This window comes from Desmodus rotundus, chromosome 7 (genome assembly GCF_022682495.2).
Source record: "Desmodus rotundus isolate HL8 chromosome 7, HLdesRot8A.1, whole genome shotgun sequence".
In the NCBI taxonomy this organism is placed as follows: domain Eukaryota; kingdom Metazoa; phylum Chordata; class Mammalia; order Chiroptera; family Phyllostomidae; genus Desmodus; species Desmodus rotundus.
The window spans coordinates 101,934,249-101,961,200 of NC_071393.1; the positions used below are offsets into that span (position 1 = coordinate 101,934,249).

A 26,952-nucleotide genomic window follows, 5' to 3' on the forward strand; every position below is an offset into this window, starting at 1 on the left:
GGCCTGGACTCAGGTCGCGTGCTGGTGACGTCACTGCTCGCCGGAAGCGAGAGAAAAAGCCGGTTGCTGGGGGACTGAGAAAGAAAGGGAGGGAGCGGAACACGGAAGTGGTGGTAGCGTCTGGGGAACAAGTGGAGGCGGAGACGGCGACGTCTCAGACGGGAACCCGGAGCCGAGGGGTGGGAACTCGCTGGAAGTCAATCGCCTTGCAGGACTTACAGGAGGTGCAGGAGTGGCTGGGCCTCCCTCCTCCACCTCCGCGAGCACGCAGACTGATGGCGATGGTCATGGCGGCAGTTACTCGGTCAGCTCCAGTTAAACTGCGCTTGGAGAGGTGAGTGGGGGAAGGGTGGTTGCTGCCTGCCCACCCATTGGGGTCCACTTGTACCTTTCAGGCTCTCCTCACATGCTAGTATATCCGCGACCCTGAACGGGTCTAGCACCTTCTTGGCGCTCAGCTGGCGAATGTGATCTTTGGGCACCTTCTCTAGAGAAGAGGAAAACGAGACCCTTTTCGACCCTTTAATCTTGGCGCCCTCACCTTGTTATTTTTCTAGAGATAAAAAGGAAGGAAGACTTAATCTCAGTTTGCGATCCCTGGAGGTTTGGCGTGTACATTGACGCGTAATCTTGGAGATTGCATATATCCCTTAAGAAGAAAGTAACTTGGGTTCCTGTTCAGACCCCACTTAAAGTTCAGTGAAGTGCGTATTTGGATTTAAAAGAGGAGCTAGAACTAAAGTGTATTGTTGAATACTTCGTTCGGTCCATGCAATATGTGCTTAGGTCTTGGCTATTAAGTTTATGCTTTGCTTTTGTCTTCACGTTATCCATGTTGGTAGACCGGTCTCCGATGAAAACCTTCACGAAGATTTTGTGTGTGTGTGTGTCTGTGGTACCCACCACTTAGTCTCAGTCATACCTTTTTATGACGTAAATGAGACGTTTTTCTGTTGTAGAGATTTCCCCCATTGTTTTTCAATCTCTTTCGATTTTGAAAGGTTGCAAACACACAGCACATAGTTAAGACAAGTCGTGTTACTGTTCTTATCGTTGTGGCATTTTGTAAAGGGTGGTTTTGAGTACTGGGGCTCCAAATAGGCTTGCTAGACACTGAGGTTTGGTATATGAATGAAGAGGAAGAGTGATTGGCTGAAAAAGAACTTGGGATTTGTGGGAAAATAACCAATCTATTGTTGAATTCCTTCTAGAGCGAAAGATAACCTGAGACAATTCTTGAGTGACTTCATGTTATTTGCAAATCATTCGTTTTTTAGATAGACTGATTTGCAAATTTTTTATCCAAGTAAATATCATTGGATAGACTGTAGGGTCAAGCTGAACTCTGACATCGTTCATCTCTATAATGAATAATTCTTGATGAGATTTCAGTGTAATACTATTCCGAGCTCAGCATAAGAATTTGCAAATTGGAACAAGTTATAGCTATAAAATGCCCTGACTATAATATCTATGATACCATTTGACTTTAAAATTATGAATGGTGTTCACACTTCTGTCCTTTCACTTTGCTTAGGTTAAGAAAATTTTCCTTTACGAATTTCTGAAAAGAGCTTGGGCCTTACAGTCAAACAGCCCTAAGTTTTCCTTTCAACTCTGACAGTTACTCGTTGTGTGACCCTGAATACGCTCCTCTACTTTTTTAGAATGTAAGATTCCTCATCGCTAAAATGTAGATGACACCTACCTCCATTGAATTGCTAAAGTATACAGAAGATAAAAATTTCATTAGATAGCCCTGGCTGGTGTGGCTCAGTGGATTGCGTGCCGGCCTGCCAACCGAAGAGCTGGCCAGATCCCCAGTAGGGGGCGCGCGAGGGGCTACCACACGTTGATGTTTCTCTCCCTCTCTCTCCTTCCCTTCCCCTCTCAAAAAATAAATAAATAAAATCTTTTTTTTAATTAAAATTTTTTTTCACTGGATAATGATTTAAACTGACTCCATTTTAAATGAAACCACTAAATGTCCACCCAAAGCGTCCCGTTGATAATACAAGACATTAATTAGTTTTATACATCCATGAATATCTCAATGTAGTCTGAATTTTCACAATTCCATTTCAGCTTCAGTCAAATGCCTCCAATTTTAATATCTTCAGTGAATTTATGGTCTTCTTGAGGAAAACAGACACTGAAATAAAATGTACACAATGGTAGTGCAATAATGAAATATATGTAACTTAAATGTTAGCAAAAATTCTGATTGTGTAAGATCACATAGCAAATGGACAGTGCATTTCTTGCAGAGGTGAGTAGCTGAATGAACTCACTGAAAATAATGCTAAGGCCACAAATTCAATTGCAGTGAAGTGAGTTAGCTTTGCTCTTTTGTGACCTCTCATAGTACCTTTAGGCTCACAAATATTGTTGGTCTCAAGGGCAGTAGGGTGAGAAAGCATGAATATATTACCATTTCACTAGTATTATCTACATAAAAAATAATATCATATAATCTTGGAGAGTCAGTTTATCCAAGAGGCATATCAGTATTGCCTTATGGAAGGAGTTTTAAAAATACCTTTTCAATAAAATATGTGCTTTATATAAAATGATTAATCCTGTGAAAGATAAGACTAGAGGAGAGTGTAATGGTAACAGAAAAACAGAGTGTGGAATAATAACATTGGAGGTAGTTTAGAAATCTGAAGATTTTTATATGTCTGAAAGTATCCTGAAATTCACCTACCCTTTAAATTTATTTTTGGAGTAAATAATACTTGCACCTGTATAAACCTTCTAAGGTGTAAAAGGGAATATAGTCTTGTTAACACTGGATCCAACGTATAGACATAATCATTCTTATATAGATGAAAAAACTGAGACTCAGAAAGTTTGTAATTTGTCCAAGGTCACAGTCCTACCAAATGTCAGGGCTACAAATAAAACCCAGGTCTTTTACCTTCTAATCTAAGGTAGTCTTAACCACACTGCCTCTCCAAATCATAACCGTTGCCATAAAACTTAGAAATTAATGAAATATACCAGGATTTTCAGGCAATTTTATTTAAGTCTAGAGTCACCTTATGATAATTTATAGGTAAAACTTGTTCCCAAGCTTAAATGTAAGCACATGTAATTAATATAAAGCAATGAAAAGATTAATCTATAATCAGTTTTAAAAAATTATTTGCCTGTTGTTTCTGTTGAAATCTATTTACTAAGTGAGCTTGCAAAACTACAAAACTTTTGTAATTAAAGTTTGGTTACATACAACCATATTATTTTCAAAGAATTTAAAATGTTAAGACTTTTTAAAAACAGCATGTTCATTATCAGGAGTAATTTTAAGTGCTTTTTAGACATTTCAGAAATGCTAAAGCCTGTTCAGCCTCAGTTTTATGAAGTCTTTTTTGTGCTGATTTTCCAGCCTTATATGTAGGTAGCCTTTGTTTCATCTTATTTTCCCATCTTTCGTTTTTAGAAATTAGCTTCTACAGGAACAGTTGAGTAATACTAGAAAGCAACTAATATGTATTTTCATTAAGCTCAATGTATGCTGTTTTTGTACATTTTAATCCAGGCAATAAAAACATGAGACAGCTGGCATTATCCTGATTTTATAAAGGGAATACTGAAGCTAAAGGAGATTTTAAAAATCAGTTGACTAGTAAGTGACAGAGTCTTAATCTTAGCCCATGTTTGATGATTTAGTAACTCATGCTATTTCATCTGTACCATGCTTCATTTTAAATATAGTATAGTGAAAAACTGTAGATTATTATTTTTATGGAGCTTTAAAACTTCAAAAATTTTCTCTTTAGACTAATTTGCTCTTACAGGAAAAAAGGACTGCAAGGAAACAAGCCAGAATGTCCAAGTTGACTGCTTAATTGAATTACAGTCGACCCTTGAAGAGCTCTGGACGTAGGGGCCACAATCCCCTGCTCATACATGCAGTTGAAAATCTGAGTATGACTTTTGACTCCTCCAAAACTTAACTAATAGCCTGCCGTTGATTGTAACCCTGTCTGTTAACACATATTTTGTATTATATGTGTGTGTGTGTGTATTCTTACAATAAAATAAGCCAGAGAAAAGCAAATGTTATTAAGAAAATTATGAAGAAGAGAAATACATTTACAGTAGTATACATACTTATTGGGAAAAATTTGCATATAAGTAGACCCATGCAATTTAAACATGTGTTGTTCGAGCATCGACTGTTCTTCCTCTTTTTTAAAACATATGTATTGATCGGTTCTTAGAAAGAAGAAGGAGGAGAGAGAGGGAGAGAAACATCAATTTGGGTTTTTTAATTTGTTTTTTCAGTCCTCACCCTAGGATATGTTTATTGATTTTAGATGAGGGAGGGGGAGAAAGAAACATCAGTTGGTTGCCTCTGGGCCCAACCATGGATCAAACCTGCATCCAACCCGTGACCTTTTGGTGTACAAGATGATGCTCCCATGAACTGAGCCACCTGGCCAGGGCAAAACATCGATTTTCTGTTCTACCCACCTGTGCATTCAATAGTTGCTTCTTGCATGTGCCCTGACCACATTCGCCAAGAGCATGTGCTCTTGCAGAGATGGAACCTGCAACTTGGCCTGAGTGGACAGTGCTCTAACAAACTGAGCACCGGGCCAGGGTTGTTTTTCTTCTCTGTTAAACTTTTCTGGATGTTCCCTATATTTTATAATGAGCATGTATTGTTCCTCTAATTTAAAAGTTACAAGGAAAGATATATCTGCACAATCCAATTTATTCCCTAAAGTATTATAATAGTATACCTTAAATATTCTGATTTCTAACATTTTGTTAAGGTTCTTCCACTTTTGGAAGTCCATGTACTGCCAACTCTTAGTTTTCTGCTCTCTCTTCATGCTAGATTAGCGATTTTCAACCTTTTTCATCTGTGACACACATAAACTAATTACTAAAATTCTGCAACACACCAAAAAATATATTTGTTGCGGGTCTGAGAAAAAATAGGTATAATTTTGATTCTTTCACACTGGACAGCTATTGTTATGTGGGCTGTTGTTTTTTTATTTGACAGTCTAAGGGAAAGAGATTGGTGCCCCTGACTAAATAGTCCGGTATTGCATGTTTTAAATATTCTTGAAGCACACCATTTGAAAATTGCTGCTCTATGTTAACTTCCATCAGTTGCAGGTTACTAGACATTTCTCATTATCTTTAGTTAGCATGCTCAGGAAATATATACGCACTTTTTTAAGGTTTTATTTATTTATTTTTAGAGAGAGAGAGAGGGAGAGAAACAACATTGGTGTGTGGTTGTCTCTCACACACCCCCTACTGGGGACTTGGCCTGCAACCCAGGCATGTACCCTGACTGGGAATCAAACCAGTGACCTTTGCTTCGCAGTTTGGCGCTCAACCCACTGAGCCACATCAGCCAGGGCCAGAAATGTATACTCATTTTAATATTTAGACCATGTTAAATGTTTCCCCCAAAAAAGATTTGTGGTAAGTTAAATATTGGAAACTATCACTTAAGCAGGTTTCTTAACTGAAGGATCTCTTGGAACCTTTTGCTAAATATGCATCATAATCTTTAAAAGGAGAAGCATTTCCCAAACTTGTTTGATAAAGAAACTCTTATTTCTATAGAAGATGTATTAACATCTTTTATAGTGTCTACAAGACTACAGATTGGGAAGCAAATTATTATTAGGAAAGTAAGTGGAGAAAGTGGGAGAAGAAGCAGCTACAGTAGCACTAATTAATCATTCTTTTTTTTTTTTTTAATCCAGTTAAGTCCCTCACTTGGTAGCATGAAAAAAGGAGACAGAGTTGACCCTGTACAATATGGGTTTGAACTGCACAGGTCCACATACATGGATTTTTTTCAATAAATATATTGGAAAATTTTTTGGAGATTTATGACAATTTGGAAAAACTCACATTTGAACTGCATAGCCTAGAAAAATAGAAAAATTAAGAAAAAAATGTCATGAATGCATAAAATATATGTAGATACTTAGTATATTTTAACACTTATTACCATAAAACATACACAAATCAATTATAAAAAGTTAAAATTAATTAAAACTTACACAAACATTTACAGACCGTACATGATGCCATTCACAGTGGAGAGAAATGTAAACAAATATAAAGATGCAGTATAAGTCATAACTGCATAAAATTAACTGTAGTACAAACGATACTATTGTAATAATTTCTAGCTACTTTCTGTTGCCGTTGCAGTGAGCTCAGTTATTGTGAATATCACAGTAATAAGTGATCTCATGATTCTTGCATATCTTTCATCATATTTAGTGCAATACCATAAACCTTGAATAACAACATTGGGATCCATTTAAAGTGCCACTAGTGGTCCTGCAAGTGCTCCCAAGAAGCAGAGAAAAGTCATGACATTGAGAGAAAAAGTTGAATTGCTTGATATGTATGATAGATTGAGGTCTGCAGCTGTGGTTGCCCACTGTTTGAAGACAAATGAATACATTTAAAAACAGATTAGGAAATATGTGAGACTGTCGCTGCTGCTATGCCAGAGAGCGTGAAAACCTTGCCCTTTTTACAAGGTACTGTTTTATCTCCTATTGAAAATTAAGCTTCTATGTGGGGACAGGATTGCTTATAAGAAAGGTGTACTTACAGACGCTTAATATGATTCGAGAAAAAAGTGAAGTCATTATATGACAAAGCAAAAGGAAGGTACAGGATCTAAAGTTAGAGAATTTCATGCCAGCAAAGGATTGTTGGCTAATTTTAGAAAGAGATTGGCTTAAAAAATGTCAAGATAACAGGGGAAGCAGCTTCTGACAACCAAGAGGCAGCAGACAAGTTCCCAGACACCATTAAGAAGACCATTGAAGAGAAAGAATATCCGCCTGAACAGGTTTTTTTTTTTTAAGTATATTTTATTGATTAAGCTATTACAGTTGTCTCAATATTTTTCCCCTTTTCCCCCTCTGCCCGGTACCCCCCCTTCTCTCCAGCAAACCCCCCCCCCCCCACTGCCTTAGTTCATGTCCATGGATCGTGCGTGTAAGTTCTTTGGCTTCTCCATTTCCTATACTTAGCATCCCCCTATCTATTTTGTACCTACCAATTATGGTTCTTAATCCCCGTACCTTTTACCTCATTCTCCCCTTTCCCCTTCCCCACTGCTAACCCTCGATGTGATCTCTGTTTCTATGATTCCGTTCCGTTGCTTAGTTTTTGTTTTTTTAGGTTCAGTTGGTGATAGTTGTGAGTTTGTTGTCATTTTATGGTTCATAGTTTTGATCTTATTTTTCTCAAATAAGTCCCTTTAACATTTCGTGTAACGAGGGCTTGGTGATGATGAACTCCTTTAGCTTTACTTTGTCTGGGAAACATTTTATCTGCCTTTCAACTTTAAATGATAGCTTTGCTGGATAGAATAATCTTGGGTGTAGGTCCTTGCTTTTCATCACTTTGAATACTTCTTGCCTGCAGAGTTTCTTTTAAGAAATCAGTTGATGTCTTAGCTGCTGTGGCTCAGTGGATTGAGTGCGGGCCTTTGAATCAAAGGGTCACTGGTTCAATTCCCAGTCAGGGCACATGCCTGGGTTGCTGGTCAGGTCCCCAGTTTGGGGCGCTTGAGAGGCAACCACACATTGATGTTTCTCTCCTCTCTTTCTCCCTCCCTTCTCGTCTCTCTAAAAATAAAATAAATAAAATAGGTTCATCTTTAAAAAAAAAATCAGTTGATAGTTTTATAAGAACTCCTTTGTAGGTAACTCTTCTCTTGTTGTTTTTAAGATTGTCTCTTCATCTTTAACCTTTGGCATTTTAATTATAATGTGTCTTGGTGTGGTCCTCTCTGGGTCCAACTTGTTTAGGACTCTGTGCTTCCTAGACTTGTATGTCTATTTCCTTCACCAAATTAGGGAAATTTTCTTTCATTATTTTTTCAAATAAGTTTTCAATTTCTTGCTCTTCCTCTTTTGGCATCCCTGTGATTCAGATGTTGGCTCATTGGGAGATGTCTCAGAGTCTTACTATTCTCTCCTCGTTTTTTCGAATTTTTGTTTCTTCATTCTGTTCTGGTTGACTGTTTATTTCTTCTTTATATTCCAAATTGTTGATTTGAATCCCAGCTTCCTTCCCTTCACTGTTGGTTCCCTGTGGATTTTTGTTTGTTTCACTTAGTGTAGCCTTCATTTCTTCCCTTACGTGTTTGCCATACTCAGTAGGATCTTAAGATCCTTACCACCAGTGTTTTGAACTCTGCATTAGAGAACTCTGCAAAAGAACTTTGCTTAGTTCTTTTTCTGGAGTTATAATCTATTCTTTCATTTGGGCCATATTTCTTTGTGGCCTCAATTGGCAGCCTCCCTGTGTTTGCTTCTGTGTATTGGGCAAAGTTGCTTTGACTCCATCTTGGCGCACCTGTTACATTGTAAGGGGCGGAGCCTTAGGTCTTCACCAGGGTGGGGCAATCTGCTTCACTGCTTGTGGCACTGTATGTGGGGGAAGGGTTTGAGAGGGAACAATGCTGCTTGCTTGCTAGGCTCTCATCCCATTTCCAGTCACTTCCCGCACTTCCTCTATGTGACTGGCACCCTTCTAGCTGCTGCCCTGGTGCTGAATCCCAGAGTAGGTGGGTTTGCGCATGTTCTGGGGCCCTGCAGGTCCTTTAAACAGACTCTCCTGAGAGACTGGCAGTTTGTTCACTGCCCGACCCCCACCGGTTCTTTATTTTGCTGGTGCTGGAACCCTGGGCTACGTAGTATGGCCTGGGGCTGGAATGGCTTGCTTCCCACGTGTCCCTCCTAATTTTTACCCCCAACAGGTGAATGTGGCACCAACCACCACTGCTGCTGACACACCGCATCCTCTGTAGCCTGGCTCCCTGGCTCTGCCCCTCCTACCCATCTGGATGAATATTTCTTCTTTAAATTCTTGATTGTCAGACTTTGATACATTTCGATTCTCTGTCAGTTCTGGTTGTATTTTATTTTGAGATTCCTTGTGATCCTTCTTATGGTTATGGAAAGAGGTGTAGTGTGTATACCTATGCCTCCATCTTGGCCGGAAGTGGCTCCCTAAACAGGTTTTTAATGAAGAGCTAATAGACACCACGCCAGAGAAATTAACAGAACATGACTTGATGGACATGAGTGTTCAATCCAGAGCCAGATGATGAGGAAGAAGACATAGAAGAAACAGCACCAGGAAACAGACTGACATTAGACAATCTGGTAGAAGGGTTTCGATTATTCAAGTTGGCTTTTGACTTGTCTTATGATATGGGCACTGAAAGTAAAGCAAATGGTGGAAGAAGGGTTGTTGCCTTATAGAAATATTTTCAGAGAAATGAAAAAGCAAAAATATCAGACAGAACTTGCAGTGTATTTTCATAAACTTACGACAAATGTGCCTGTCTGTCTTGCCTCCCCTTCTACCTCCTGCACCACTTCTGCTTCTGCCACCCCTGAGACAGCAAGAACAGCCTTCCTCTTCTTCCACCTCCTCAGCCTGCTCAACCTAAAGACAAGTGTAATGAATAGTAAATAATCATTATGTCACACATTTAATAAACTTACCTGTTGTGTATGTGTGTGTGTGTCTTTGTGTGAAAATCTACTGTATGGCAAGAACTGTGTGAGATGTTTCTGTGTAATCATCATCGCCTCAATATTCATCACGTGCAAAACTTGTATTGTGAAGTGAATAGACTACCCTTACCTAGTCATAGGTGAGTGATACTTGATATGTAATTAATAATGTTTTAACTTTCTTACTGTTTTATAATTTTGCTAAGAATTACATTACAGCATGCTTCTCATAATTGGAGAAACTGCTTATCAGCCTATCATCACAAGTGAGTAGTTTTAAATGTGTTTCTAATGCCGTATTGTGCATCTGACTATAAAACTATCTACCATAAAAATTTTATAACCATTCATTAGTGTGTATGCTAGGGTACCATAAGTAATGGTATCAATTACAGGAGACTACGTAAAGCAAAATTGTATTGCTGCTTCTTCGTTATCAGTGTATGAATTTTTATACCTAAAAATAAATATGAATTTTTTTATACATTTCATTTTTGATGTCTAGTGTTAGTAATATATATAACATCTATGGTATTTTTATTATATAAGACAATATTAATGTAGGTACTGACAGACAATTCATTTTGTAAATGAGTGACATAAATATAATGCTATCCATATATACAGCACAGTACTGTAAATCTAATTTGTCTTCCTTATGACTTTTTCTTTTATTGATTCTAGAAAGAGGGAAAGGGAGGGAAAAAAGAGGGAGAGAAACATCAACATGAAAGAAAAAGCATCGATCTGTTGCCTCTTCCATGCACCCTGACCAGCGACCAAACCTACAGTCCTGGCATGTGCCCTAAGTGGGAATCACACTTGCAACCTTTTGGTTTGCAGGACAATCCCCAACCAATTGAGCCACATAGGCCAGGGCCCTGTGGGTTGATTGATTGTTATCCATAAGGCTGCTGGTCAACAGTAAGTGATTAGGCATTAAGTTTTTGCAGAACCAAATGTTTTAACTGCATGGGGAGTTGATGCCTCTAAACCCCACATTGTTAATACTTGAAAATATATATTGGAAAATGAACCTGTATTGCTTTTATAATGAGAAAAAAATTTTTGGTTCAGAGGTTTTTTTCATAGGAACAAACCAATTTTTTATATTTTTGCTTTATCATTCCAAGGAATTCATTTGTTGCTTAGTATCCATTATATTCCATTTGTGGTACCTAAATATTTCCACAGAATCCAACACAAATATCAGACTATAATCAAATATCAACAACTGTGACCCAACCTGGAATCTAATTCAGATATCACAAACTGTGGATCAGAATGCTTTCAAGGAATTTGGGGGTACATAAGGACAGGAAAACTTTAGAATCATGGATTTGGTAAGGAAGTTCCTGGGCTGCATTACTATTAGAATAGTAATTTATTTGTAAATGTTTTATGTAATAAAGTATTATTTATAGGATCAAATTTATGCCCTGTCCATATGGCTCAGTTGGTTGGCTCACTGTGTGTACGCCAAAAGATTTAGGTTTCAAGCCCCAGGCAGGGCACATACCTAGGTTGTAAGTTTGATCCCTGGTCAGGGCGTGTGTGGGAGGCAGCTCATTGATGTCTCTCTCTCTCTCTCTCTCTCTCTCTCTCTCTCTCTCTCTCTCACCCTCTCACCCCTTTCCCTCTCTCTCTTATTCCTCCCCCTTCCTCTTTCTCTAAAATCAATAAAAACATATCCTCAGGTAAGGATTAAAAATATTTACATAGGATCAAATTTATTTTAATTTAGTGTTAATATGAAATTTGGTCTTTAAATGTACATTACTGTTGTAGACATTGTAGTTGTTCAGTGAACAATATATATGATAATGATCCAATATCATAGAGAATATAAATGAATTTTCCAGATAAATGATATTTAACCTTTTAATTATAAGCCTTTTAACAGTTTCTGTAGAATACTTGATCTTAAAACATCTTCCAGGCCTCAATAGAACGAAGTGTTATTTAAATCTTTTATTAATGTACAGTGGCCATGTTGGGTATTCATTCTGTTGTCACTGTCTTTGCAATTGGTGCTAGAACCAATGACCAAATGGCTACTGAGTCTGGGAACTTGCTTTTTCAAAAAAAGGCTTTTATATAAACTTACGTTTTGGACATTTGCCTCTGGCTCATTGAGAAATAATATTTTTAAAAAATGATGTCACTGTGTACTCCACAGAGAAATGTAACTTAGCTGCCTTCATAAAAAATTAATTATTAAATCAAAAGCCAAAACCTTCTCCCAAGTGATTCTTTCACCCTCTTTTTTTTTAAAGAAAAGAAAAGGAAAGCTCTTTGCAGCTACCAACAAAGATCTTTGATTTGTCAGCACCTTTCAAAGCATCTTTGATTTCTCTACATAAAATGGTAGTAAAGCCATCTTCTTAACATTTTTTGTCTTTTCTTCTACTTTACACAAAATTCCAAGAATACCTGAAACTAATAATTTTGTATATCATTTATACCTCAATTTAAGAAAAAAAAGAAAGAATATAGGCTGTTTTTGAAAGGACTCAATCAGATTTAGAGTCCTGTACTTTTTTTACGTTCAGTTTTACATGTCTAGGCAAGACACCAATGCACTTTTTTTTAAACTTACCTTTAGTCTTTAAAAATATGACAGAGTGCTGGCCTGTGATCCAAAAGGTCTTTGGTTCGATTCCCAGTCAGGGCATATCCCTGGTTTGCAGGCCAGGTCCCTGGTTGGGGGCATGGGAGAGGCAGCCGACTAATGTTTCTCTCTCACCTTCTCTTTCTCCCTCCCTTCCCCACTCTGAAAATAAATAAATCTTTTTTAAAAAGATGAAAAATATGAAAATAAAATAGTTTTATTCTCACTAAAAATTAGTGTTATTTTTATTTAGAGTATGTGATTGATTTATTTTACTTTTAAGAATTTTAGTTGAGTGAAATTTCCAGAAGAGATTTAAATTTTTTTTCCATGTATTTAAATGTAAAGATGTGAGATTTTTATATGTGTATTTATCCTCTTTTATAAAATTCTGGAATAGTAAAGGAAATTCTAATTATCTTTTTTCCTAAAATAATCTCTCCATAGCATAAACTTTTTAAAAAGTTACTTTCTTAGTAATTGTTAAGATGTTTCCTATACCATGAAGTGATCCGTTTTGTTCTGTTTTGCCTTGCCCTCCCTCCCTCCCTCTCTTTTTTCCTTCCTTCCTTCCTTCCTTCCTTCCTTCCTTCCTTCCTTCCTTCCTTCCTTCCTTTCCCTTTCTCTCTCTCTCCCTCTGTGTTTTTGTTTGTTTTTTGTTTTTGTTTTCAGGGCGGGGGACGTTGTTTGTTTTTTGAAAAAACACTTGTGAGCCTTTAATGAACTTCCCTCCATGTGGCTTCAAACTAACAGGACTCAGGGTCCCTTTCCTGACCACCCCCCAAACCCAACACCTTCGATCTTCTCCTCAGCTCTTCTGCTGAAGAATTTGGCCTTCAGGATGACAGGCTGCTTTGGGAGCTTTCATTTCCCCAGAACTTTGTAGTAGCGCTACCACATCACCATCAAGGATAGGAGCAGCTCCAGTCTTGTTTTTGGCAGCATTTACCAATGTCTGCTCACTGACCAAGATCCTCCGTTTGTCAAGGTTGACTGTGGGCAGAAGCTTTGGTTCCTCTTTAAGTGGTAATGCCTCATACCAACTTTCCCAAAGTAACTCGGGTGGTATTTGTCAAAGTTGATCCTGTAATCTTGCAAGCCACCAACATTGCCTCAGCCTCCCAGGTGCTTCTGATGTAGCCAAGGCCATGACTCACATGGCCTGGAAATTTCCGAGTCTTCCTCTGTCTGGATGGCTGTCCATGGCTGAGATGATAGGAAGGCCTCTTCTAATCTTTCTTAATATATCTGCTAAGTAGCTTCCAAGAGTCACCTGTTATTCCAGTAAAGTTAATCAAATTTAGAACACTTGTCATTTTGTAAAAGAAAAATCCATAATTCATCTTAAAAGATCAAAACTTATTTAAATATTTTGCCCTGAGGTGATTAGCAAACCTTGTGTGTTATAAAGTTTCCATGATCATATCTATTTACAAAGTATTATAAAGATTCTCTTATTTCAGATGATCAATTCCACGATTCTATTCCAGCAACGATTCTATGCAAGCAGTGTGGTACACTGAACGGGAACAAGAAATGGAGAGGGCACAATCAAGTCCTCAGGTTTTGGAACCCCACCTCTTCCCTCGGGGATAGTACACCCTGAGACAAGTAATGCATCTGATGATGACTGATTGGAATGTTGTCAACTGTACATCCAACATCAAAAATTTTAATTTTTCTAACTTTTGGACAAATATAAATGGAAATGAATTTTATTTCTACCTTGAAAACTATAACATTAAGTGACATTCTGACTAATATATCGATATGCTGTGTTTTGTCAAATCAACTTTTGCCATAGCAGTTTTTTAAAATATATTTATTGATTACACTATTAGAGTTGTCCCATTTCCCCCCCTTTATTCCCCTCCACCCTGCACACCCCTCCCACCCACATTCCCCCCCTTTAGTTCATGTCCATGGGTCATACATATAAGTTCTTTGGCTTCTACATTTCCTCTACTATTCTTAACCTCCCCCTGTCTATTTTCTACCTAAAATTTATGCTATTTGTTCTCTGTACCTTCCTCCCTCTCTCCCCCTTCCCCACTGATAACCTTCCAGGTGATCTCCATTTCTGTGATTCTGTTCCTGTTCTAGTTGTTTGCTTGCTTTGTTTTTGTTTTTTTTAGGTTTGGTTGTTAATAGCTGTGAGTTTGTTGTCATTTTACTGTTCATATTTTTGACCTTCTTTTTCTTAGATAAGTCCCTTTAACGTTTCATATAATAAGGGCTTGGTGATGATGAACTCCTTTAAGTTGACCTTATCTGAGAAGCACTTTTTCTGTCCCATTCTAAATGAAAGCTTTGCTGGATACAGTAATCTTGGATGTAGGCCCTTGCCTTTCATGACTTGGAATACTTCTTGCCAGTCCCTTCTTGCCTGTAAGGTCTCTTTTGAGAAATCAGCTGACAGTCTTATGGGAACTCCTTTGTAGGTAACTGTCTCCTATTCTCTTACTGCTTCTAAGACTCTCTCCTTATCTTTAATCTTGGCTAATGTAATTATGTGCCTTGGTGTGTTCCTGCTTGGGTCCAACTTCTTTAGGACTCTCTGGATTTCCTGGAAGTCTATTTACTTTGCAAGATTGAGAAAGTTCTCCTTCATTATTTGTTCAGATAAGTTTTAAATTTCTTGCTCTTCCTCTTCTCTTTCTGGTACCCCTATGATTTGGATGTTGGAATGTTTAAAGATGTCCTGGAGGTTCCTAAGGCTCTCCTCATTTTTTTTGAATTCTTGTTTCTTCATTCTGTTCTGGTTGAATGTTTCTTTCTTCCTTCTGGTGCACGCCATTGATTTGAGTCCCAGTTTCCTTCCCATCACTGTTGGTTCCCTGTACATTTTCCTTTATTTCACTTTGCATAGCCTTCACTACTTCCTCTATTTTGCGACCGTACTCAACCAATTCTGTGAGCATCCTGATTACCAGTGTTTTGAACCGTGTATCCGATAGGTTGGCTATCTCTTTGTCACTTAGTTGTATTTTTTTCTGGAGCTTTGATCTGTACTTTCATTTGGGCCATTTTTTTTTTTGTCTCGGTGTGCCTGTTATGTAGTAGTAAGGGTCGGAGCCTTAGGTATTTACCAGGGCAGGGCAACCCAATTCTCTGCACTGTGACACTATGTGGAGGAGGAGTCTGAGAGGGAACAATGGCACTTGCTCTGCTCTCTGCCAGTTTTCAGTCACTTCCCCCACTTCCCACAAGCAAATTGGGCCCTCTGGTGCTGATTTCCTGGGTGGGTGGGTTTGTGTATGTTCTAGGACCCTGTGAGTCTCTCCAACGAACTCTCCTGTGAGACTGGGAGTTTCTCCTGCTGGCGCCTCAACCCCCACAGATGTTTTCAATCAGAGGTTTGAGGCTTTATTTACTGGCGCTGGAACCCTGGGTTGCATGGTCTGTCTTGCTCCCCAGTTGTTCTTCCCAGTTTATCTGCACATGATTGTGGGACTGCCCAGTCCGCCAGCCACTGCCTAGCTGGGTCGGCCTGCTGCTGCCGCACTGGGTCCACCAGCCGCCTCCTTGCTGCAAGTCCTCTCTACCTGGCTGCCCATCTCTGCCCCTCCTACCAGTCTGGATGAATGTTTCTTCTTTAACTCCTTGGTTGTCAGACTTCCGTACAGTTCAATTTTCTGTCAGTTCTGATTGGCTTTAGTTTTTAAATTGCCCTTCTTTTGGTTCTGCGAGGAGGCACAGTGTGTCTACCTATGCCTCCATCTTAGCTGGAAGTGCCGGCCATAGCAGTTTTAAAAAGTAGAACTTCTAAAGCATGAACTCAGTTTTCTAGCAAAAGAATACCTATGTAAAATTTAAAGCTATAATTCCTAGATTCAAAAAGATAATCAGAAGATTTTCTGTGCATTAACTCTTTAAGTACAGGTAAATGTATGGGAAATTTAAGGTAATGATATTTTTTACTTCATTTTATGGATACTGCAGCATTAGCACATGTAAGCATGGTTAGTTAACCTAAAATCCAGGGATACTGATCAATTTGTACCTACCATATACAAGTTTGTAAGCCTTGCCAAAGTAAACCTGTTAGGTTAGCATGTAAACTTGTATAGAGGAAGGCTGGAAATTAGTTCTCTGGGGGAAGGTGTCAAATTGTTTTGTAGCTTTATAGTCTGTTGAGTTTCAGCTATATCTGGCATATTGATCCTTTTTTTTTTTTTTCACTTTGAAGTACTAGTTACCCTCCTGAAAATTGTATTTGCTCATAAACTGTGGTTTGCATTGGGCTGGAGACAGGGGTTCTGCTATTTCTTCATTATGAGTTACTTGTCTAAAACTGGCTCAGGTGCTTTAATAAAACAACATATCTAATACGTTTCTCTTTTTTTTCCAAAAGAAAAAATATGTTAACATTTATTGAGTCCATAATACATTTAGACTCTGAGCTGAGTGCTTTACATACATTATTTCATTTAATCCCCAACAGCCCAGTGAAGTAGATAGCATCACCACCTCAATAGATAAAGAAACAGGATGCAGGGTCATACAGCCTGCTGTCACTGCCGTGGAACTGCGTCCTTGCCGTATACATGTATAGAGATACTGACAATGTTAAAAGTGGTTACTGGGCGGTAGGGTTATGGATAGTTTTTATGTTTTTCTTCACAACTTTTCCTACTTTGAATTTTTCACAGTGAGTATTAATTACTTTTTTTAAATTTACATTCATCAAAATGAGACATGCACCTAGGTTAAAAAATTAAGCTGAGAAACACTGCAGTTTTCTCCTGCCCATCCCAAAGGCATCTACTTTCAATTTTTTTAACTTTTTCTGATAATTACCATCATATTTCTAAATAATATGTTTATGCTTTGCTTTCTTGAGTCATCAGTTATTAGATATCAGTTGAGTTCTTAGGAGGATTTACCTCTGTTTTAGTCTCATTCTCTTACCATTCTTTTACTATAGTTATATCACAATTTTGGTAAATATTGTTCACTGCCAAGCCATGCATTATATTTCATAATTATAATTTCTTGTATAATGTTTGACTTTTTCTATAATTAGTAATTACCTAATTCTTTTTCCATTGCTTTCATATGTTCTCAATTGCATTTTCCAAAAGTCAATTCTATTTTTTTTCCTTAAAACCTGCCACCTAGGAGCCTTAAGTCCTTGTGTGGTTATATGAATGACATGCTCTCCAGCAGGTCCAGAGACCTCCCTTCTTCATCATCTCAAGAATTCACTTTTCCTTTCCCCTATGTTAAATATATTGTTTCCTGTTTTGCTTCCTTTGTTTTGGCTTTACACCCTAATTTTAGAAGAGAATGTGGCCCTGACTGGTGTGGCTCAATGGATTGGGCACTGGCCTGTGAACAGAAAGGCCACAGGGTTTGATTCCCAGTCAGAGCACACGCATGGGTTGCAGGCCAGGTCCCTGGTTGGGGGCTGCAAGAGGCAACTGATAAATGTATCTCTCCCACGTTGCTGTTTCTCTCCCTCACTTTCTCCCTTCCTTTCTGTCTCTCCAAAAGTAAATAAATAAAATCTTTTAAAGTATATATTTTTTAAAACTATCACTAAAAGATTTTATACGATACTTGGTTGGTTTTGAAAGCAGAAATTGAGAGGAAGAATTGTAGAAGGCCCTGGTAAAGGTGGGAAATGTTATCAAAAAGAGAGGTAGAGAAGCCCTGACTGGTGTGGCTCAGTGGATCGAGTGCAGGCCTGCGAACCAAAGGGTTACCAGTTTGATTCCCAGTCTAGAGCACATGCCCCAGTTGCAAGCCAGGTCCCCTGTGGGGGGCACACAAGAGGCAACCACACACTGATATTTCTCTCCCACTCTTTCTCCTTCCCTTCCCCTCTAAAAATAAATAAATGAAATCTTAAAAGAAAAATAGAGGTAGAGAGCTTAGCTATGATGGAGAAATGAAGGAAAAAATGACATGATTTAGAGGTATCAAGGAGGCAAGATGGAGCTCACACCCATTCGAATAAAGTTGGTCATATATCGACTAAACTGCTATTTTGGTAATTTTTTAGTAAGTAAAAGCACCAGGCATTTCAAACTTTAGATGACATGTTTTTCCTCATTTTGCCTCTAGTTGGCCTGATGCCTCTTCCCTGAAAGCTTGTGACACCAAAATTTGGGTAGATGCTGAAATTCACCTGAGGCCAAATACCACCATTACAGCTCCAAAAAATTCATCATTGGCCAAGAACTTGTTCTTAGCAGTTTGCCTGAGCTAGATTTCTTCAGTATGTATTTAATCCTTCCCCAACCCAAGGATGGTTAAGAAGCTCTACAAGAGGACATATGCCTGCCCTACTTCGGAAAGGAAAATAACTGTCTTACTCTGAGAAGATAGGCTCCTCAGACTAAAATTGGTGTTTCTCAAAACCAGGGCCTCTGAGTTCCAAGGGAACTGGGAAGTCATAATGGGACTCAGACTTCCTCCTCCTCTTCTTCTCTCCCTCGCTTAGTTTCTTCCTTTCTGTCTTTCTTCCCTACTCTTTTTTTCTTCTCACCCTCTTTCCCTCCCTCCCTCCCTTCCTTCCTTCCTTCTTTATTTCTTTTAATTTTCAGCACTTCAAAACTTCAGTGGATATTTTACATTTCCCCATGAAAAGGATAGCTAAAAAAATATTTTGGGGAGTGCTGGAATTTGATGACCTGGTTATCTTAGAGTGATCTAAAACGTATGGTGGCTATTACTTATGTCTTTTGTAAGTAAAAATTGGAACCCCCCCCCCCCAAAAAAAAAAACTACATTGGGAATGCTTGTGTCCTATTTATACTGTTCAGTGGTGATTACTAATTTAATAAATTCTTAATAGCTTTATAACTTAAAACTGTTCATATTTTCAATCAGTAGGAATAAAAACAAGAAAGAAGTGAAGAAACTATGTATATGGTAGTGACCTTTAAACACCAGCTTATAGATTTCTCACTGTCTCTTACAATGAATTCAGTGGTCTGTTGTGAAATGAAAAAATAAGGGAAAAAGATATTGGCATAAGATGTACCTCAAGACAAGAAATTATTCACATTTTGATCATATATTTTGGCTAATAGAGGAAGCTTGGCTATTTTATTTCAGTACTCCATCTTTTTCATGTACTAATTACGATTTTTCATCTTGGGTCTAATTGGGGTTTAATATATAAACTATACAGTGTGAATGACAAGTGATTAAGGATTTTTTTTTTTTTCCTTCCTTAGGTACATGAGAGTGCCCAGAAGAAATTTTCTTCCAGAAAAACTGAAAAAGCAATATTTATAACACTGGAATTTTTGTATAATTTATTAAAATGGCAGAAAATAGTGAAAGTAATAGTAAAAATTTAGATGTCAGACCCAAAAGTAGTCGGAGTAGAAGTGCTGACAGAAAGGACGGTTATGTGTGGAGTGGAAAGAAGTTATCTTGGTCAAAAAAGAGTGAAAGTTGTTCAGATGCTGAAACAGTAAATACTCTAGAAAAAACTGAAGTTCCTTTACGGAGCCAAGAAAGAAAGCACAGCTGTTCGTCCATCGAGTTGGATTTAGATCATTCCTGTGGCCATAGATTTTTAGGCCGATCTCTTAAACAGAAACTGCAAGATGCTGTGGGACAGTGTTTCCCAATAAAGAATTGTAGTGGTCGTCACTCTTCAGGGCTTCCATCTAAAAGAAAAATTCATATCAGTGAACTCATGTTAGATAAGTGTCCTTTCCCACCTCGATCAGATTTAGCCTTTAGATGGCATTTTATTAAACGGCACACTGCTCCTATCAATCCCAGATCAGATGAATTGGTAAGCACAGACTTGTCTCGGAGTGAAATGAGGGATGGTCAGCTACAACAAAGAAAAGACTTGGAAGAACAGGTGAACTGTTTTTCACATCCCAATGTTCAGCCCTGTGTCATAACCACCAACAGTGCTTCATGTAGGGGTGGTCCTATGACTAGCTCTGTGATGAACCTGGTTTCAAATAACAGTATAGAAGATAGTGATATGGATTCAGATGATGAAATTATAACGCTTTGCACAAGTTCCAGGAAAAGAAACAAACCCAAATGGGAGATGGATGAAGAAATCCTGCAGTTGGAAACAACTCCTAAGTACCACACCCAGATTGATTATGTCCACTGTCTTGTACCAGACCTTCTTCGGATCAATAACAATCCATGTTACTGGGGAGTTATGGATAAATACGCAGCTGAAGCTCTACTAGAAGGAAAACCAGAGGGTACTTTTTTACTTCGTGACTCAGCACAGGAAGACTATTTATTTTCTGTTAGTTTTAGACGTTATAGTCGTTCTCTTCATGCTAGAATTGAACAGTGGAATCACAACTTTAGTTTTGATGCACATGATCCTTGTGTCTTCCATTCTCCTGACATTACTGGGCTCCTAGAACATTATAAGGATCCAAGTGCCTGTATGTTCTTTGAACCACTTTTATCCACTCCTTTAATTCGGACTTTCCCCTTTTCTCTGCAGCATATATGCAGAACAGTTATTTGTAACTGTACAACCTATGATGGCATTGATGCCCTTCCAATTCCTTCTTCTATGAAATTATATCTGAAGGAATATCACTATAAATCGAAAGTTAGAGTACTCAGGATTGATGCACCAGAACAACAATGTTAAGTAAAGGGGTAGGAAGAAAGGAATTTAAATATTTTATTTTTGTTAATGCTACTTTGAATTTTTCTATAAAGGCAGTTAGAGTCCAAAATAAACCTCTGCCCTAAATTTTGCTTCCAGATCAGTTTATTTTTCTTATGATACACTAATTGTTTAAGGTTACACACTAAGGGTTAATGGATATTTTTGACCAGGTGTTTGGTTTTTGTTTCTATTATACAGAGTGTATACTTAACTTTTTCTTTTCTTAATTGTAATTTGCATATAATCCAGGGATATTTGAATTTGGTAGGCATTGTAAACACAGTTAAAAATCTGTATTTCATGATTTTCTTTAAAAATAGTCCTGTGTCCTTTCCTACATGTAAAACACTTTGTTAACCTATGCCACTGGCATTGCTATACATAAAATATGGTTTCCTCATCTCCCTTTTCAGAGTTGTTTTTAAATTCTTCAGTGAAGCTGAATCTTGTAATTCACAATCCATATTAATGTAATCGACTTTAGTAATTTACTAATGAGAATGTTAAAGTTAACAAAATGGCTTAAAATCAAATGTGTGTTTTTATGTAAAATATTAACTATAAAGCAGGATTACTAAATTTGATCAGTAAGAATCAAATGGGAACATGATATTTTTTAAGGTGAATTTATTCTACAATATAGCATCGTTTTTTGTTATTCCTTGAATAGACATCTTGAAGCCTGGAAGAGTTACCGTCTTCAGAACCTAAGAACCATTCCTTTCTCACTGGGAGCTTTAAAAATAATGGTATTGCTGTTAGTAAATAGTAGTTACTAAAGTACTAAAGCAACTGTGCGGTTTTTCTGTATTGACTGATGAACTGTTGCTCCTACTTAGCTCTTTTATAGAAACTCAGCCTGTTATTTGGGGAAATGCCACAGTTCATAAACAACCACAAATTTTCATTTGTCCCTATGTAGTTTTTCATTATCTTAAATTGAGCTTGAGTAAATCTTCAAAAGTAAACACAGAGCTTATTATTTAGAAAGCTTAATACTGTTTTTGACCTTCGTGTTCCAAATAATTATTTTCAGAGTTAACATGTTTTATTGTGGCTTCAAGAAGAGGAAAACACTTCGAGAGCTACATGGCTTATGCCATACTGAACAGTACTGGGCAACAGGTGTAGTATTTTAAATTTACTGTCCCAAGAACAGGAAAGCATTTTTAGAAACATAATTATTTCAATATAAGATAAATGAAGTGATATTTATCCATCCCCTTTTTTAAAGAATCAGTGAATAATAAATTTCCTAAACAGTTGTTTCTTCTGATGAGCTATTTACTGCTTTGTAAATTGCCATTTTTAATATAGTAATTAACTTCTTGATGCTAGTTTAGCTCTACTAGGAAATGGATTCTACCTGGGTTGAAAGAAATTTGACTCAAATTTCCAAGTTAGAACAGCTGTTTCTTAAGTATCATTGCTTTTATGTTGAAGTAGCATTTCTCTTTTGTGCAGTTCTGCTGCTAATGTAAAGATGCCATTTTTTCAACAATAGTATTAAAATTTTTAGCAATTACCACAAAATTAAACCAAGAAAGTCTGTTCCCATTATCTTCTAGCATTTTTTTTTTCTCGGTGATCTCAAGATTGTCTCAGTTGTAATGAAAGGTAGCTCCTAGAATAGCACCTCTCTCAGAATGAGGTTTGGAATCTCAACACCAATGTCAGGATAAATATCTCTTTTAAAGAGATAACTTCCCTTTTACAAAAGAAAAGTCTACTACTACCTCATCTATATTGAGGCACTTTTGTAGGTCACTGAGAAGCTTATCTTACTTACCAATATAACACTTCCTAAATACTCATCTTTGATGAAAGAAAATTAGTAGTATGGTAAGACTACCCGTGGTTATAATTTTTTTATCAGAATTTGATAACGAGACTTTCTGTTTCTATGAAACAATTATTTTAAATATTTTTCTTTAAAAATAACTTTTTATTGGTACAGAAAAATCTAAGGGATGACATACTAACAAATACTCTGTTAAAAGGTAATTTTATAAAGAAAAATGAAGCATAATTATGTTTTATAATGGTAAAAATTGGTATTTATATAAAAATCAATATCTAAGTAGCTTTTCATATAGTCAGACTGGTTGTGGTATATTTTCTCTGGCTTTCTTATTTTCTCAACTTCAGTTAGTAGCTGTTAACATTTTCAAAATGCTGCCATGTATATATCCTTGAAGTGGATGATCTAATAAATGAACAGGAATAGTCATTTACTGTGAAATGGTTTGTATTTTTCCTTTGGTATTTGCTACAGTAAAAAGAAATCTGGAAAGTAGTAATATAAAAGACTTGAGAAGGAAGTTGTTTACCATGAAGGAAAAAGAAAAGAGTAACAAATTCATTTTTTAAAGCATTAAGAGATTGGAATTTATAGAAGTTAATCCCTTTCTCGGTCACTTTGTGAGGACATATTTGGAAAAGCATCCAATATTAAGAAACTAATTCATTTATTAAAAATGAAATTATGGAATATGAGAGTAAAATGAGTAAGTTTTGAGAGGGACAATGTGGGAAGATACCAATATATCTGTAAGTTTTCTAACTCTTAAGGCATTGTGGTAATTTGAAAAGGAAATTCCGGAGTTGAGAAAGCATTCAGCATGGTGGAAATGTGTAGAGCTTATTGGTAAGAGGATGAGGCTAAAAGAAACAAGATAAAATATTAAAATTAAGAATTTAGGCTTTACCTCAGGGAAAAGCCTTGACAGCGAAAGGGAGCTACTTCATCGCTAATAGCTAGTCTGGCCCAGACACTTAACTGTGCTTTGGGAATCCTGCACTAATCAGGAAGTAAACTTGACTTCTCTATTTCTCTTGAAGCTTTTCAGGACATTAACCCCCCCTTCTTTAAGCTACAGCATCTTGATTCATACTATAATTCCTAAAATATGCTGATGGACTTTTTTATTTTCCTTGAGCATTTTTGTATCAAGAATCATGTATGATATTTCTATAATCATGCCATTCACTTAAATAATTCATAAAGGGAATGGTTTAATTTAAAGGAAGACCTAGCAGGAAGAAGATTAAAGGAAGCTTTTAGTCAGCCTGTGGCTAGATTTATTGATTTGGTGATCAGACCTGTGTTCATTCCTAAATTTCAGCTGATGGCAAACTGTGGTCAAAGAATGGCTTTCAGTTAAAGTTTTGACTTCTTTTATAAATAACAATACAAAGAATGTCTTAGAAATTAGAAATCCTTTAAAAAGTAGAGCAAATGTGGCAATTAGGACCCATATCATTATATAAGTTTCATTTCTTTTTATAACGAAAACAAACCATTATCATTTATTCATGAGCCAAGTCCATTAAGAAAATAAATCAAAGTTACCAGCTTCCTGTTTCTGAAGTTCGGATCATTTTATAGATCCACATAATAGAGAGCTTCCTTCCTATGAAGCAAAAAACCTTGAGACCTAACTCATGAATATATGCTTAAGTTTTTATTTTTTATTTTTTAAATATATTTTATTGATTATGCTATTACAGTTGTCTTATTTTCCCCCCTTTATTCCCTCCCTTTAGTTCATGTCCATGGGCCATACATAATGGGTCTACATTTCCTCTACTATTCTTAACCTCCCCCTGTCTATTTTCTATCTAAAATTTATGCTATTTATTCTCTACCTTCCTCCCTCTCTCCCACTTCCCCACTGATAACCTTCCAGGTGATCTCCATTTCTGTGATTCTGTTCCTGTTCTAGTTGTTTGCTTGCTTTGTTTTTGTTTTTTTTTAGGTTTGGTTGTTAATAGCTGTGAGTTTGTTGTCATTTTACTGTTCATATTTTTGATCTTCTTTTTCTTAGATAAGTCCCTTTAACGTTTCATATAATAAGGGCTGGGTGATGATGAACTCTTTTAACTTGACCTTATCCAGGAAGCACTTTCTCTGCTCTTCCATTCTAAATGATAGCTTTGCTGGATAGAGCAATCTTGGATGTAGGTCCTTGCCTTTCATGACTCTGAATACTTCTTTCCAGCCCCTTCCTGCCTGCAACATTTCTTTCAAGAAATCAGCTGATAGTCTAATGGGAACTCCTTGGTAGGTAACTCTCCTTTTCTCTTGCTGCTTTTAAGATTCTCTCCTTATCTTTAATCTCAGCTAATGTAATTATAATGTGCCTTGGTGTGTTCCTGCTTGGGTCCAACTTCTTTGGGACTCTCTGAGCTTCCTGGACTTCCTGGAAATCTATTTACATGCCCAGATTGGGGAAGTTCTTCACTATTTGTTGAAATAAATTTTCAGTTTCTTGCTCTTCCTTTTTTCCTTCTGGCACCCCTATGATTTGGATGTTGGAATGTTTAAAGATGTCCTGGAGGTTCCTAAGGCTCTCCTCATTTTGTTGAATTCTTGTTTCTTCATTCTGTTCTGGTTGAATGCTTCTTCCTTTTGCTCCAAACCGTTGATTTGAGTCCTGGTTTCCTTCCTGTCACAGTTGATTCCCTGTAGATTTTTCTTTATTTCTCATAATGTGACCTTCTTTGTTGCCTGGGTCTTTTTTATGCTGTTGAAGTACCCATTGAGTTCCTGGAGCATCCTGATAACCAGTGTTTTGAACTGTGTATCTGATAGGTTGGCTATCTCTTCATCACCTAGTTGTAGTTTTTCTGGAGCTTTGAACTGTTCTCTCATCTGGGCCATTTGGTTTTTTGTCTCGGCGCACCTGTTACGTAATAAAGGGCGGAGCGTTAGGTGTTCACCAGGGTGGGGCAGCCCACAGTTGCTGTGCTGTGACACTGTACATGGGGGAGGGGTCAAGAGGGAACAGTGTTACTCCCTCCACCACCCACAAGCAAACTGGGCCCCTCTGGTGCTGATTCCTGAGTGGGTGGGCCTGTGCACGCTCTAGGCCCCTGTGGGTCTCTCCAACGAACTCTCCTGTGAGGCTGGGAGTCTCTCCTGCTGCCGCCCCAACCCCCACAGGTGTTTTCAGTCAGGTTTGAGGATTTATTTCCCCGAGCTGGAGCCCTGTGTTGCCCTGGGTTGCGAGGTCTGTCTTGCTCCCCAGTTGTTTGTTCCTCCCCGTTTATCTGCCCACGAATGTGGGACCCCCAGTCTGCAAGCTGCCGCCCTACCTGTCCCAGTCTGCCAGCCACCGCCTTGCCGCAAGTCCTCTCCACCCCGCTGCCCGTCTCCGCCCCACCTACCAGTCTGGGTGAATGTTTCTTCTTTAACTCCTTGGTTGTCGGACTTTTCATACAGTTCAATTTTCTCTCAGTTCTGGTTGTTTTTTTGTTTTTAAATTTGTTGTCCTTTTGGTTGTGTGAGGAGGTGCAGTGTGTCTACCCATGCCTCCATCTTGGCTGGAAAGTTCCTATATGCTTAGTTTTCATTAAAAATACTTTTTGTCACTTTTAGCTCTAATTAGTCAAATCAGTTACGTATTGATTTTGGTAGATTACATAATTTGGCAAATTGCATAGGAAAGCAGATTTACAGCAGTTGTAAGATGCCTGGAGACAACTCAAGGGAAACAATGCGGAAACTTAAAATAGCCTATGTTTTAGGCAATTTAATGCTCAAATGAATACAATATTTTAAGTCAAGCAGATTGTTTCTACTTTGGAAAAAATCTTTACAATTTTGTTTTTAATCAGTTTTACACTCTTTATTTCTGAAGAATGAACAGAAAGCACAAAGCGTTTTCTTTTTTAGTGACCTACTAGAAACGAGCAACACCGTAAGACTCTATACTATTCTAATACACTAATATATTGCGCACAAAATGGACGTAACTTTTTGAAATGCATTAGTTTCTCAGTAGAAATGTAGACTAATGGATATAACCCCCTGGGAAGGGATTTGGGGCATGTGAATCTTATTTCAACTAAAGCTAGAGTCTTTTTTATTTTTTAATTTTAAATAGGTTACTCAATCTTAAATATTTGCCTTAATTTCCTAGCATATAAAATGTAGATAATAATACTTGTCATTTGACTTCTGAGGGTTAATTCTTCAGTTAAGAGGTCATCCTTGGAACTTGAAAATAATTTCTGTGCAACTGCTAAGTGCTAATGTGGTACTTGGTTTTCAAGGTATTCCCTTAGTGGACCCTGCAGATTCACATTCACTTTTAGTCTGTAAAATATGACAAACAGTACAATTTGAATTTATGGTTTAGACTCTGCAATTAGATGAAGAGTTGCGATTTCCTCCTGCT

General features: G+C 37.5%; 1 protein-coding gene across 1 annotated transcript; it reads left to right on the forward strand.

The window, feature by feature from the left end:
* The first annotated feature begins 100 nt into the window (after positions 1–100).
* SOCS4 (suppressor of cytokine signaling 4) lies at positions 101–23,000 on the forward strand. Its single transcript, XM_024567930.3, has 2 exons — positions 101–334; positions 19,335–23,000. The coding sequence occupies exon 2, from the start codon at positions 19,424–19,426 to the stop codon at positions 20,747–20,749; it is 1,326 nt and encodes a 441-aa protein (XP_024423698.2). The 5' UTR covers positions 101–334; positions 19,335–19,423; the 3' UTR covers positions 20,750–23,000.
* The last annotated feature ends 3,952 nt before the right edge of the window (positions 23,001–26,952 follow it).